This window comes from Carcharhinus amblyrhynchos, chromosome 9, assembly GCF_965287045.1.
Source record: "Carcharhinus amblyrhynchos chromosome 9, sCarAmb.v2.hapA, whole genome shotgun sequence".
NCBI classification, from domain to species: domain Eukaryota; kingdom Metazoa; phylum Chordata; class Chondrichthyes; order Carcharhiniformes; family Carcharhinidae; genus Carcharhinus; species Carcharhinus amblyrhynchos.
In genome coordinates, this window is record NC_137332.1 from 36,958,609 (window position 1) to 36,972,757 (window position 14,149).

The window sequence follows — 14,149 nt, forward strand, 5'->3', positions numbered from 1 at the left end:
GACATTTTTTGTGGAGGTTTCAAGCTCCAAGATGTTTTTGTTTACCTTGAGGATGACTAGGAATTGAGTTCAGAAGTCCCCAATAAGGTGAATCTTCAGATTATCTCACAAACAGAAAATAACATGACATTTTTAGTTTATGTTGCATCTTTCAAATATTATTTTACATAACTTAATTGCAGTGAGTACTCTGTGCCCTAGAATATGGATAATTGTTCTGATGTTTATGATGCAATCTGTACACAGTCACCTGCAGCACGAGCTTTGTTTCTCACTACTGCACTAGTTCGCATTAAGTTGAAAATTATTCACAGCATGAAACAATTTATAATTATGGAAATATTATTAAAAAATGGGTTTGGCATAGTGCTTAGATGATAAATATGCTGCAAAGTGTAAACTAAGCCATAGAGACCAGAAAGGTTTTTAGCACTATTGTTCTTTCAAAGAGCAAGCACAGGCACAACAGATTTAGTGGCCTTTTTCTGTGCTATTGAGTTTCTATGATTCCTAAGCCCAAGTACCTTCTGGTTGGATACAGTGAGGTTTAATCAAATGCATAGTTGAAATGCAACACGTATGAAGTTGAAAGCTAGGATAATAAAGTACCATTTTATCCCATCTCAATTTTCTCCCAAGTGTAGGTACTGTTCATCAGTTGGATCTATTGAAACAAGACTATCTATGTACAAAACATTCTTCTATTTTACAGTTAACAAACTAACATGCTTTTAATCCACTTTCTTGGCTAACACAATATCCTAATCAGTAGAAAATTTGACTTGACAATGCAGTGGCAAAATACAGACTAATGGGAAATAGAACACCAGCAACATTGAACAGGTAGGAAAATGCTAACAAGTGAGTTGAGTTCCAGTACTGTCCAAAACAACTTGCGTACAGATATCTGCTCCCCTTTAAACTTATACATAGCGATTTTCCTGATCTTGCATGGGAATTGCTAGATAAAAAGCCAGCAAGGTTAATCTGGTTGGTCTCGTAATTACATGGTACAACAATAATTAAATCATAGCTCTAATTATTCAATCTATCACAGTTACAACAAGTCCAGACATGAGATAAGAAGTCTAGTGATGAATAACTTTAGGAACCTTGCGCCCAATTTAATTTGTTCTAAGTTTATTTTTAATATCAAAAGTCGGCTTACATTAACACTGCAGTGAAATTACTGTGAAAATCCATGTTTGCATGCACCAATTGTATGTACACAGCATTTTTGGTAACGCGACTTCTGAATGTTGATCCAAATCAACATGAAGACTGGACTAATCAAGTATTTAATGTTGTATCTGACTGGCTTGTTTATCCAGAGAGGTGGGTCCCAGGTTTTAAATGAAAACATCCTAAGAGAAAGGCTCTCAATATAATCATACTATGTTGGTGGCAAATGGTTAGCACTGCTGCTTCACAGCACCAGGGACCCAGGTTTAATTCCGAACTTGGGTTACTATCTATGTGGAATTTGCACATTCTCCCTGTGTCTGTGCGGGTTTCCTCCCACAGTTCAAAGATGTGCAGGTTAGGTTGATTGGCCAAGCTAAATTGTCCTTTAGTATTAGGGGGACTAGCAGAGTAAATAAGTAGGGTTATGGGGATAGGGCCAGGATGGGATTGTGGTCAGTGTAGGCTCGATGGACCAAATGGCCTACTGCATTGTACAATTTGAAAATGTAAATGAGCAGGGGAACCTTGGTGTCCATTTGCAGAAAGCCTTTAGAGATGGCAGGGCAAGTTGATAAGGTGGCTAAAAACGCATGAGTTTTTTTGACACAAAAACAGAAAAAGCCGGAGAAACTCAGATCTGACATCATCTGTGGAGAGAGAATAGAGCCAATGTTTTAAGTCAGGATGACCCTTCGTAAGAGCTGAAGGCAAAGAAAATCAGACAAGATTCTTTGATTTGCAAAGAGAGACATAGAATAAATAGCAAAGGTGATGCTCTAATTCTGTAGCAGAGTGATGCAGTAGTGTTAACTTTCAAATGAAATGTTAAAAGGAGGCCTGTATACCTTCATGACTGGATGGAAAAGATCTCATGGCACTATCCAGCACTGAAACATAGGATGCACTCCATTAAAGCAGACCATTCGGCAGTTCACATCAGTGTTTATAATTCACAGGAGCTTCCTCCCATCTAAATCTATTTGCTCCTTCTCTCTCATATACTTAGTTGCATAGCTTTTTCTTAAAATATTTACTTCTCTTGCTGCTGCGGGAGCATTGGTGAATACACATTGGCTGTGGCACATGTTTACGAGTAAATTGTGGCCATCAGAAGTAATTAATTGGTTGTGAAAGTGTTTTGGTACCTCGAAACAGAACCTTTTTTTGTATTAATTCATGGGATGGGAGGCATCGCCGTTGGCATCAGCATTTATTGCTCCTGCATTTGAGAGTCACACATTGCTGTGCCTCTGGAGTTACATGTCGGCCAGACCAGGTAAGGGTTGAAGATTTCCTTCCCTAAAGAACATTAGGAAACCAAATGGGGTTTTGTAATAGTTGACAATGGTTTCATGGTCAACAGTAGACTTTTAATTCCAGATTTTGAATTCAAATTTCACCATCTGCCATGGTGGGATTCAAACTGTGATCCCAAATCCCAAATAGGGGCGGCATGGCAGCACAGTGGTTAGCACTGGTGAATTCTCAGCGCCAGGGACCCAGGTTCGATTCCCATCTTGGGTCACTGTGCGGAGTCTGCAAATTCTCCCTGTGTCCGTGTGGATTTCCTCTCACACTCCAAAAATGTGTGGGTTAGAGCGATTGGCCATGCTAAATTGCCCCTGAGGGGGACTAGCTGGGGTAAGTGCATGGGGTTATGGGGGTTGGGCCTATGTGGGATTACGATCGGTGCGAATGGTCTCCACCTGCACAGTAGGATTCTATGAAATTTTGCTCTGGGTCTCTAGATTACTGGTCCAGTGACAACAGCACTTTGCTGCCGCCGCCACCTCCCCAGGTTATGTATACAACGGGCAGAGGCGGGGGGGGGGGGGGGGGGGGTAAAAAGTTTGTTTTTCTGTTTGCTGACATGTGTAACTGGTCATGTCGGTTTAGCGTTAGCATATTTCTTGCTCCTTCCCCTCACATTCTTTGGGGCGCGGTGGGTGGCGAAGCGGACCGGAAAGGAGCAGCGGCGGAGTGTACTGAGTTTGCGCAGAAGCAGCGGCCGGAGGCTGCAGGCGGGGGTTGGTGGTTATTCCTCCTCCTGCTGGAGAAACAAGTCCTCCAGTCAGTCAGTCTCACTGTTCCTGGTACAACCGTGGGGAGAAGTTTATCTTTTCTTTAAAAACCCGTGAACGTTTGTATTTTTTTTAAAAAAAAGTTTCTGGGGGCGAAGAGTCAAACTTAGCGCCTGTCGGGCTGCACCATGTTTGCTGCGAGGAAGAAGAAGCCGCCGAGCAAAGGCCGGGGCGCCGCGACGGCTAAACAGGTGAGCCCGTTGGGCTGGGAGATGCAAACAAACCGGGATTTATTTCTCAGGGGGCTCCTGTCTGTTAGGAGACCAGGAGGGGACAGTGTGTGGGGGAATGAGTTTTAATCTTGTTACTGGCTTTGCTGCAGTTGGTTCATCAAATTCACGCAGTTACAAATTATATGTCACGAATCCCCACCCAGGCAAGTTATACAGTTACACACACACACACACACCATTGATTTTAGTAAGAAGTCTCACAACGCCAGATTAAAGAGTGAGACGCCTAACTGTGCCCACCCCAACGCCAGCATCTCCACATCGTTGATTTTAGAGTACGTTTTGTGATCTTTGGTATGCTTGCGCCTTCTGGTATTTTAAAAAGGAATGAAGCGTGTGACATGATGGCATAGTGGTTAGCACTGCTGACTCACAGTCCTGGGTGACTTCTTTTCATATGTGTTTGTGTGTTTCTCATGTCTGCATGGGTTTCCTCCGGGTGCTCCAGTTTCCTCCCACGGCCCAAAGATGTGCAGGGAAGTGGAGTGGCATTGAAATGTTGTCCCCTTCGTATCCCAAGGTTAGGTTATCTGAGTTAGAGGTAGTATATGTGTCAGGTTGTGGGACCAGGACAAGGAGCGGGCCAAGATAAGATACTCTGTCAGTATATCAGCTAGAGTCGGTGCAGGCTCGATGGGCTGAATGGTCTCCCCCGGCACTGTAGAGATTCTATGATCTGTGTACAAATTGGTGTTGATAGGAGAGAGATTGTATGTGCTGTAGGATATGACTACTTGAGTGCTGCTGCCTCACACTGCCAGGACAGGGTTAAATTCTGGCCTCAGTTCACTGTCTGTGTGGAGTTTGCATGTTCTCCCTGTGTCTGTATGGGTTTCCTCTGGGGTTCTTCCCACAGTCCAGAGATGTGCAGGCAAGGTAGATTGACCATGCTAAATTGCCCTTTAGCGTCACAGGGACTAGCAAGGGTAAATATCTGGGATTATGAGGATAGGGCTTTGGTGGGATTGTGGTCAGTACAGACTCGCTGGGTCAAATGCCCTCCTTCTGCATTGAGAGATTCTAATAGTGGGATGGTATTAACCTCAGCAGTGTAAAGAACATCTATCTAGAACTTTTTGTGTTATTTACTTTTGTTTGATGGTTGTGATTGACCCTGGCAAAGCTGCATTTATTGGCGACCCCCTCTTATTGTGGAAAGATTGTTTTGGGCCTTGATTTACTGCAGTCCTTGTGATGATGGTGCTGGCACAACTAGGGAAGTCAAAGATTTTGAGCTAGTTACAATGAAGGAATGGTGGCAAGAATCAAGTGAATGATTGTATGTTACTTGTATTCATTGATTTGAGGGATGTCAGTGCTGGGGAATAAAGCTGTTCACATTTTACTCAGTGGCAGGTCAGCTGGATGTGAAGTACAACTCTTTCGACTGCCTCAGCAATATGCCTTATTCCAACTCCAGAAAAGTACCCTGACCGTACCATTATGGCACTTTCATTTCACATACCAGCTACCTTTTACATTTTATAAATTTATCAATAGGGTGATATTGCCAGTTAATTGTAGGAGTAGTTTACTATGAACTAGATTAATACCAGCCAAACTCATTTCACATAGGGCCAGTGGGAGACTTTTACCTCATTTGTCTGACCCTGATTTGAATCTTGGCCCAGCAGCAAAAGGCAATACGTAACTGAGTTCCTGGATAATGTATTTTTAAAATTAAATTTGTGTAGTTCTGCTAATATTGTTGCTTTATTTTATCCTTTTCACTTGTTTTCACTTTGGATTGTTTTCTGGCTTGCTGAATGGCACGTTAGTGTGGGTTATATTTCCAGACAGTTTACAGTAACTATTGTTTGCTAAATTTGATGAGTTGGCAGATAATTACAGCCGTTCGAACAAAGGTTTTTTATCAGTTGTAGTTGGATATTATGCATCGCATGGAAATTCAATTCAGATGAAAAATTTGCAATGCTGTGTCATTTGTGGTGTATGTTGTCCTTACAGGAGGATTAAGATAAATGTTTGAATAAGAATAATTTATGTATTACTTGCCTAATAGCTCACTGGGTAAATTCTGACCAGGCCCCAAACAACTGTATAGTATGGAATATTAAAGACAAGGATGAATCCAGGTTTGATTCCTGAAATACAAATTCAGTTGATCCCAATCAGAATAGTGTCATGAACACTGAACTCAAGGTCATGGAAGGGAAAATGGTTCCTGTACATTATCTATAGGTAGAGAATCTTGCTGGAGAGTATTTTATTGGATCAGGTCATGAGTTTCCAGCTATGAAATATTTATAGTCAAATAATAGATTAACACTTGCAATCTAGGCCTGGAACACCTGGATGCATATGTCAGATTCCTATTTATTGACTATAGCTCAGCTTTCAACACCATTATTCCTATGAAACCCATTTCCAAACTCAGTGGCCTGGGGCTCAGCTCCTCCCTTTGTGAACGGATCCCAGACTTCCTAACCTACAGACTGCAATCATTAAGGATAGGCAACTACACCACCTCCATGATCATCCTCAACACCAGTGCCCAACAAGGCTGTGTTCTCAGCCCCTTACTATACTCCTCATATGTCTATGACTGTGTGGCCTAATTCCCCACCAACTCGATTTTCAAGTTTGTTGATAACACCGCCATAGTGGGTCAGATCTCAAACAATGATGTGACAGAGTACAGGAAAGGAAGAGAGGGTCTAGTGAATTGGTGCAATGACAATAATCTCTCCCTCAATGTAAACAAACCAAAGGAGATAGTCATCGAACTTCAGGAAGTGTAGTGGAAATGGTTGAGCTTCAAGTGTTTAGTTATTCAGGTCACCAACAATCTCCATGTTGAAGCTATAGTTAAGAAAGCCCATCAAAGCTGCTACTTTCTCAGGAGAATAAGGAAATTTGGCATGTCCGCTATGAATTATAGAATCCCTACAGTGCAGAAGGAGTTCATTTGGCCCATCAAGTCTGCACCAACGACATCTCAGGCCTTAATCCCCTAGCCCATCATATTTGCCCTGTTAATCTACCTGACACTAGGGTTAATTTAGCATAGCCAATTATCCTAACTCTCTCATCTTTGGACTGTATGAGGAAGCTGGAGCACCCGGAAGAAACACTTGCAGAGACTGGGAGAATGTGCAAACTCCACATAGACAGTGACCCGAGGCTAGAATGGAACCCGGGTCCCTGGTGCTGTGAGGCAGCAGTGCTAACCACTGTGCCGCCCCTTACTGTCACCAACTTTTACAGATGCACCATAGAAAGCATTCTCTCTGGTTGTATCACAGCTTGGTATGGCTCCTGCTCTGTCCAAGACTGCAAGAAACTACAAACGGTCATGAACGAAGCCCAGTCCATCTCTCAAACCAGATTCCCATCCATTGACACTGTACACACTTCATAGGAAAAGCTGCCAGCACAATCAAGGACCTCATGCACTCCGGACATGTTCTCTTCCACCTTCTTCCATCAGTGAAAAGATACAAAAATCTGAGGACACTTACCAACCGACTCAAGAACAGCTTCTTCCCTGCTGCCATTGACTTTTTAATGGCCCTACCTTCCATTAAATTGATCTTTCTCTACACCCTAGGTATGAATGCAACACTATGCTCTCCTCTGTACAGTATGCTTTGTATAGTGTGCAAGAAATAATATTTTCACTGTATACCGATACATGTGACAATAAATCAAATCAGATAAGTATGGGCACCAATGAGAAGTGATTCCTTGTCCAGAGTGCCAAAGAAATTCTCTGTTATTATAGCCTAGCACAAGCCATCATTTCCAGGAGTGGGAAATAAAGATTTCTTAAAGCAAAATAGGACATGAAAACATTACAAACAAGATTTAATTGATGATGCAATGTTCTGGCAGGTGGTAATTGCCATGCTAACCAAATCTCAAAGGTAAACTTGGTGAGCTATCACAGCGATTTTCTATTTGGATTTTATGCCAAGAAGATATGTGTGCTGAAGTCAGGAATCTTGTTCCAATAAAGTTTTTGGAAATTTTAAATAGTTGATTAAAACATGTATTAACAAAACAGAACTTAATTGCACAAGATTTCATTTATACAGTTAAAATTAGTCTTGTAGGACATATCCTCATTAGATTCTTACTTGATTACTTTAGGCACAGTTGTTTTACAGAAGCTTAATCTATAAAACAAATTACAATAATATTGCCACAAGGCAGAACCTACTGTTGCTACAGGGGAAGATATGTCATCAGATTTTGTGTGCCTGGGTGAACATGCACACAACTGCATGTGAGGAAGGGGGGCATGGGGGTGCATGTGAGGGGGGCAAGGCTGAGGGTGGGCCGCACAGTCCAAAAGATGTGCAGGTTAGGTTGACTAGCCATGCTAAAAATTGCCCTTACTGTCCTGAGATGCACAGGTTAGAGGAATTAGTGGGTAAAATATGTAGGGATATGGGGGTAGGGCCTGGGTGGGATTGTGGTTGGTGCAGACTCGATGGGCCAAATGGCCTCTTTCTGTACTGTAGGGTTTCCATAATAGGGATGGGTGAAGGGAGTGGGGGTGTCTGAAAGGGGTTGCTGTAAATGGTAATTCATAACAAGCTAATTACCATACAGCTTATGTGTAATTAAATAACTTCCCTGCATATATTAGGTTAATAAGAAATTGCATGAGAGTCTTGTGATGCTGATGTTTTTGCTCTCTACTGCAGCTTGGCCTGTTTGTAGATTTTTCTTGTGAAGATATGATGATGACTACAGAAGAGAATGGTGATGATGGGGATCTAGAAGCAGAATTGGCTGAAATAACTGGAAAGAAACCAGCCATGAAACCAAAGCCTGAAGAAAAATGTCAGTATAATCTCGGTTTATCCTCAACTTTTCTGGTTTATCCTTGTAATGAAAAACTGCTATTACCTCTGAGACCCTTTTATTCTGTAAGTTAAATACTTGTTCTAAATCGTGGTGTTACTGTTAGTTTTCTAATTTTTCATTAGAAGTTAAGCCCACTTCATGTATGGGCACTAAACTTTTGTCATGGTATAGACTTAGGAGTTGTTCTGCTATGTAATAAATTCATTGGAAAAAGCAGCAACTGAACAAGTAGACAGTTTTGACAACTTTCAAAGATCTTAATTTTGCATGTTTAAGTTATGAATTTTGCTGTAGATTTGAAAGCAAATGAAAATACTTCAGGAAAACCTTCCTAGAAAAATATTATGAAACCTCTAGTTGAATAACTTGTTAAAAGGAAGGGCATTCTGCTGAGTAACTTGTTAAAAGGATGGGCATTCTGCTGAAATGTCACATAACTTAAATGTTACAGCAACTTTAGATCAGAAACTGCTTGGAACAGACATTTTGTGAAAAGGTTTAATTTTTGAATTTTTTTTGATCATTGTTTGGTTACTATTTATTGGTTGAGTACGATGAGGTAATCTGCTGAAATGTTATGTAAAATGGATGAAAACATAAGAGTTCAGCACCATGGGAATATCTCAACAATGTATGTGACAATGCAGCTGTCACAGTAGCCAGCTCATAATTGGAACGACTGCTTCAGGCCAGCAGGAAGAAGCACATGTGATGATGAGCACCTCCAAAAGACCACATTGTGACAAACGACAAACACCATCCAATTATGTTCTGGATGGTGAATCCTGGATGTGACCAGCCAAGTTTAATTTGTGCATGTCAACATTCTTAGCAACCACTATGAAGTCAAAATATTGTTCATAATTAAGATGTGCTGTCTGACAAACTAATTCCAAATTTTGGTGAAAGAGAAAGATTTCAAAGTTCCATACCAATGGTCATGGAAATATACACATGAATTACATTGACCTATATTGCATGCAAGGCATTTCTACCAAAATTAAAGCAGTTAACTAAAACGTTGTCACTATAGTCACACTTGTGGGTAGTCAAAGTTCATTTGGTCAATACAGGGTTAGATGATATGTAGGCATCTCTTATTACCATATTATGAGTTGTGAGAGTACAGTAAAATATCCTTCCCTTTTAAATTTGTAAATATATTGCTTTGTCTTCTCGAAGCAATCTCTTGGCTGCATGTACCTAAATGATTTGACACTGGTGCTAGTCAAATTTTTCACAAACGGTCTTCCTAATGTCAAGGGAATAGGAAATAGGGCCATGGATGTGAATAACAGAAATCTTCTTAAAACAACAATACTACCTATAGGCAAAGGAGAAGAGACAATGGTTATCTTTTAAGTGGGAGAGATGATGGGTCCAGCTATTTCTTAACATTTAAATATAGAGAATTCTTTGTTGGGACATCGTTCATGGGAATCAACTTAACAGTGCCATTTGAATTATTATAAATGAGGTTTAATAAAATTATGTTTTGGGATTGTGCCTCTAATTTAGGAGAAAATGATTGGGGGAGGCATGGTTAGCACTGCAGCCTCACTGCACCAAGGACCCAGGTTCGATTCCTGCCTTGGGTCATTGTCTGTGTGGAATTTACACATTCTCCTCATGTCTTTGTGGGTTTCCTCCGTGTGCTCTGGTTTCCTCCCACAGTCTGAAAGATGTGCTCGTTAGGTGCATTAACCCAAACAGGTGGCAGAGTGTGGCAACTAGGGGAATTTCACAGTAACTTTACTGCAGTGTTAATGTGAACCTTACTTGTAATACTATAACTTTAACCTTAACCTGTCCTGAAGTCTGCCTAACAACAAATATGGCTGTTAAAAAGGGAGCCCTGGGTTGATTTGTGGGAAAGAGGTTTAAGGTTTTCAAATTGGACCCGGTGGCAGCAGCACCTATGTTTATGGTGCTACAATAACAGTGAAACTGCTTGTCTCAAGTCCCAGGATGGTGGTGACTGTATTGGGTTATAAGCAGCTATGCTTTGCATTATCCATTTGCTTCAAGATGAGAGCTTTGGAGTCTTGAGAGAGCAAATCAGCAGTTTCATCTGAAAACAAGGCCCATGTGATTCATGTTGCGCAAAGAATGGGTTTTGACAAGGGAAGGGCTTCTAAGATATCTCTGAAATTCTCAGACTCGGACAATCTGCCAGGATTTAGGAGAGAGACAGAGTTTGCCATGCAGGAATGTGGGTGAGAGCTTATGGTCAGATTGAAAAGACCAAATTCATGAGGATTTAAAACATGGATGGAAGATTTGTCTAGCTTGCGCAAGAGGGTGCATCTCCAGGGAAAAGCTATCACTGTGAAAGACAATCCTAACCTTAAAAGTTACCAGATTGGGAAAGAAATTGAAATAAATCTGGGGGAGCTAAGAATATTATACTGCATCCTGGAAAATCAAAGTATACCTGTTAAATGGGTGTGATAGTCATGTTAAAACTATAAAGGGAAAATTCTGTTCTGCATTTGAAGCATAAGTTGTTTACAAAAATAATATTTAGTCAATAATACAGTCTCACCATAAATGTCTTAAAACATGAAATCTGATCATGTTATCCTTTCAGCTGTCACTTGGAGAAGCTCTTTTTTAAACTTAATGGTCTCTACAGAGAGAACAGAATCCCGAGAATACTGATGAAAACCATGAAAGCAAGGTTTATGTGGTTTTTAATCATTTCTGAAACTCTGCATTCATCTGCATCTTTGAATGTATTTCCTGGTATCCATTTATAATTACTATTTTTTGGGGTTAGATATTTATCATTGGTGCATAATGGTTCAATATGTGAGGGAGATTAAGAAAGTACCAATTAATTAAAGTTTAGTTTATTTTCTTAGTGTCACAAATATGCTTAACACTGATATTGCATTAACACTGCAATGAAGTTACTGTGAAAATCTGCATTTGATCACTGTAAAATGCATACCAATTTATTTTGCCAAAGTATATGTAATAGTGTATTATCAATGCTATAATTTAGAAAACTAAAATTGGCAGATTGTACTTTGAAACTAGTCCTAGCACAATTGTAACTTTTTCAAGAAACAATGAATGGCATCGCTGCATTCCATCAGTGTGTAAAATGGCATCTGGTTTATTGCAGCTGATTGGTTGTTGATTGATACTTATTGCAACCAAGGCGTACAACTTAGGCCTTTTTGTGGCATAGTACTATTATGTTAAATACCTAGTAGTTCTGTATTTCCATCATCAAATATTCTGTCAATAAATAGCATATCTAAATCTAAGAAAAGAACAGTTTAAATGAATCAAGATTGTTTTCTTTGACCTAGTGTATTTTATCCACAGCACCTTTGCCAATGGACCATATAGAACAAATGGCTGAGGAATGTATGAAGGATGTAGATGTAGATGAAAATGACGACGATGATCTGGAAAATGATGAAGAACTTTTGGTAATTTGAAGTCTTGGGGCATAGCTTGGATACATAAGTACAATATTGAGGATCACAGGTCGGCGCAACATCAAGGGCCAAAGGGCCTGTACTGCGCTGTAATGTTCTGTATTCTGTGATAGGTTAGCTGTGAGACACAGTGGTTAGCATTGCTGCCTCACAATTCCAGGGACCCTGGTTCAGTTCTGGTCTTGGGTGACTATGTGGAATTTGCACATTCTCCCTGTGCAAGGGGTTCCTCCAGGTTATCTAATTTCAAAGAACAAAGAACAACCCAACACGGGAAACAGGCCCTTCGGCCCAACGAGCCCGTGCTGCCGCATCCTCCTACACCTATTCTACCCTGCGTGTCTATGAGTGGAACCCCTAACTTAGCCAGATTCAGGGGAGAATAGTATCAATTTGGTAAACCAATCAGCCTAAGAGCACATCTTTGGGGTGTGGGGCGAAACCGGAGCGCCCGGAGGAAACCCATGCAACCACAGGGAGAATGCGCAAACTCCCACAGACACAGGCCCAAATCCATGTATCTGCACAGCTAGCAGTGCTAGTCACTGAGCTGTTGCGGCACCCGTCTACCGGTCCAGGATCAAGCACACACACCAACACGAAGTACTAGGCCACTCCTGGAACCTCCAAGAGCAGCCCACGCACGACCCACTGTGTGCATGCCCCTCGTTTGACAACAAGGTGGACCTCCACCTGTGGAATAAAAAGACAAAAACGTTAACATACAAGTCTGCATTTCCGGTGTCTCCCGAGGCTCTGACCCTATTTAATACCCCCTGCTATAACCCTCCATCCTCGTTTCGCTCATGTGTCTATCTAAGTAAACCTTAAACGAGTCCAACGTTCCTGCCTCCACCACCCTACTCGGTCGTGCGTTCCGTACCCCCACGACCCTCTGCGTGAAGAACCTTCCTCTCACATCCAAATTATACTTCTCCCCCATCACCCTTAGATCATGACCTCTCGTAATTGTACCCAGTCTAGGGAGCAGTCTCTCACTATTGACTCTATCTATTCCCTTCAGTATCTTATATACCTCTATCATGTCTCCCCTCAATCTCCGTCTTTCCAAGGAGTAAAGTCCCAGTTTCTCTAACCTTTCCTCGTAACTCAGTCCCTCCATGCCAGGCAACATCCTGGTAAACCTCCTCTGCACCCTCTCCAGAGTCTCCACGTCCTTCCGGTAGTAAGTTGACCAGAACTGGACGCAGTACTCCAAATGCGGTCTAACCAACGTTCTGTTTCCTCCCACAGTCCGAAGATGCGCAGGTTAGATGGGTTGGACATGCAAATTTGCCCCTTAGTATCCAAAGATGTATTGGTTAGATGGGATTAGCCATGGTAAATGTGTGGAATCACAGGGATAGGGCAGGGGAGAGTGCCTGGGTAAAATATACTGTCTTTAGAGTCAGTGCAGTCGATGGGCCAAATGGCCTCTTCTGCACTTTAGCACTTCTATGATTCCAGGATAAATTAGTTACATTTAAGAACTCTCTTTCAAATACTGTTGTTTGTTGTAATTAAAGAACTTTTTTTTACAAATATATACACAATTATTTAATTACCATTTGTTCACAGTCTCCTTATTGCCATTGAATTAATTCTAATCGGTTTCTTTAAAAACAGATATTTTACAAGGTTATATTTGGTGGAATTTGGGTTTTATTACTATTATTCCTAAATATTTTTCATTATATATGAATACCATTTATTATGTATAAAGGTGCAGTATTCCTTTTTTAAAAATCCCTTTTTTTTCCTTTCCCCTTCATTTTTGAAGGTAACAGCACTATCTGTACATGTGACGAGGTAGTCATGATTTGGAGATGCCGGCATTGGACTGGGGTAACCACAGTAAGAAGTGTCTCAACACCGGGTTAAAGTCCAGGTTAAGCTAGTGGCGTTTGCTACCAAATAAACCTGTTGGCCTTAATTCTGGTGTTGTGAGACTTCTTACTGCGTGATGAGAGTCAGACTTCTAATTATGGGGTCATGACCAACTGTAATCTTGTGCTTAGCTGATGTTTATATTAATGCAGTGATCCAGAATGTGTCACTGAAATTGTGGCTGTTTTTTTTTATCCTCTCCGTCCCCTCACCAGGATTAATTCACCCAATTCTGTGCAGAACTCTCAACATGCTGGCTCTGAATCCTGTGAGGTGGCGCTTTAATCCAGTAAACCATGAAGGAAATTCTTCTAATCTGTCTTTTGAACAGTTAAGAATTGGCCAACCTAGCATTGGTTAAATAAAACTAATTACAAAGCTTGATTATCCATGCAACAATTTTTTTAATAAACAATTTGAATCTATGCCATTTCCCTTTTATTGTATCAAATATGTGTTTTTAAATCAGTCTTTA

General features: G+C 40.9%; 1 protein-coding gene across 2 annotated transcripts in view; it reads left to right on the forward strand.

Moving 5' to 3' along the window:
- Positions 1–3,222: 3,222 nt before the first annotated feature.
- Positions 3,223–14,149, forward strand: part of cc2d1b (coiled-coil and C2 domain containing 1B) — a 76,836-nt gene continuing 65,909 nt past the window's right edge. For both annotated transcript variants that reach the window (XR_013887853.1, XM_080195470.1), the window contains exons 1-3: positions 3,223–3,457; positions 8,173–8,311; positions 11,672–11,778. Coding sequence is in view for 1 of the 2 variants with exons in the window: in XM_080195470.1 (XP_080051596.1) it covers positions 3,395–3,457; positions 8,173–8,311; positions 11,672–11,778 (309 nt within the window). In the remaining variant the exon portion in view is untranslated. The remainder of the gene's footprint in view (positions 3,458–8,172; positions 8,312–11,671; positions 11,779–14,149) is intronic.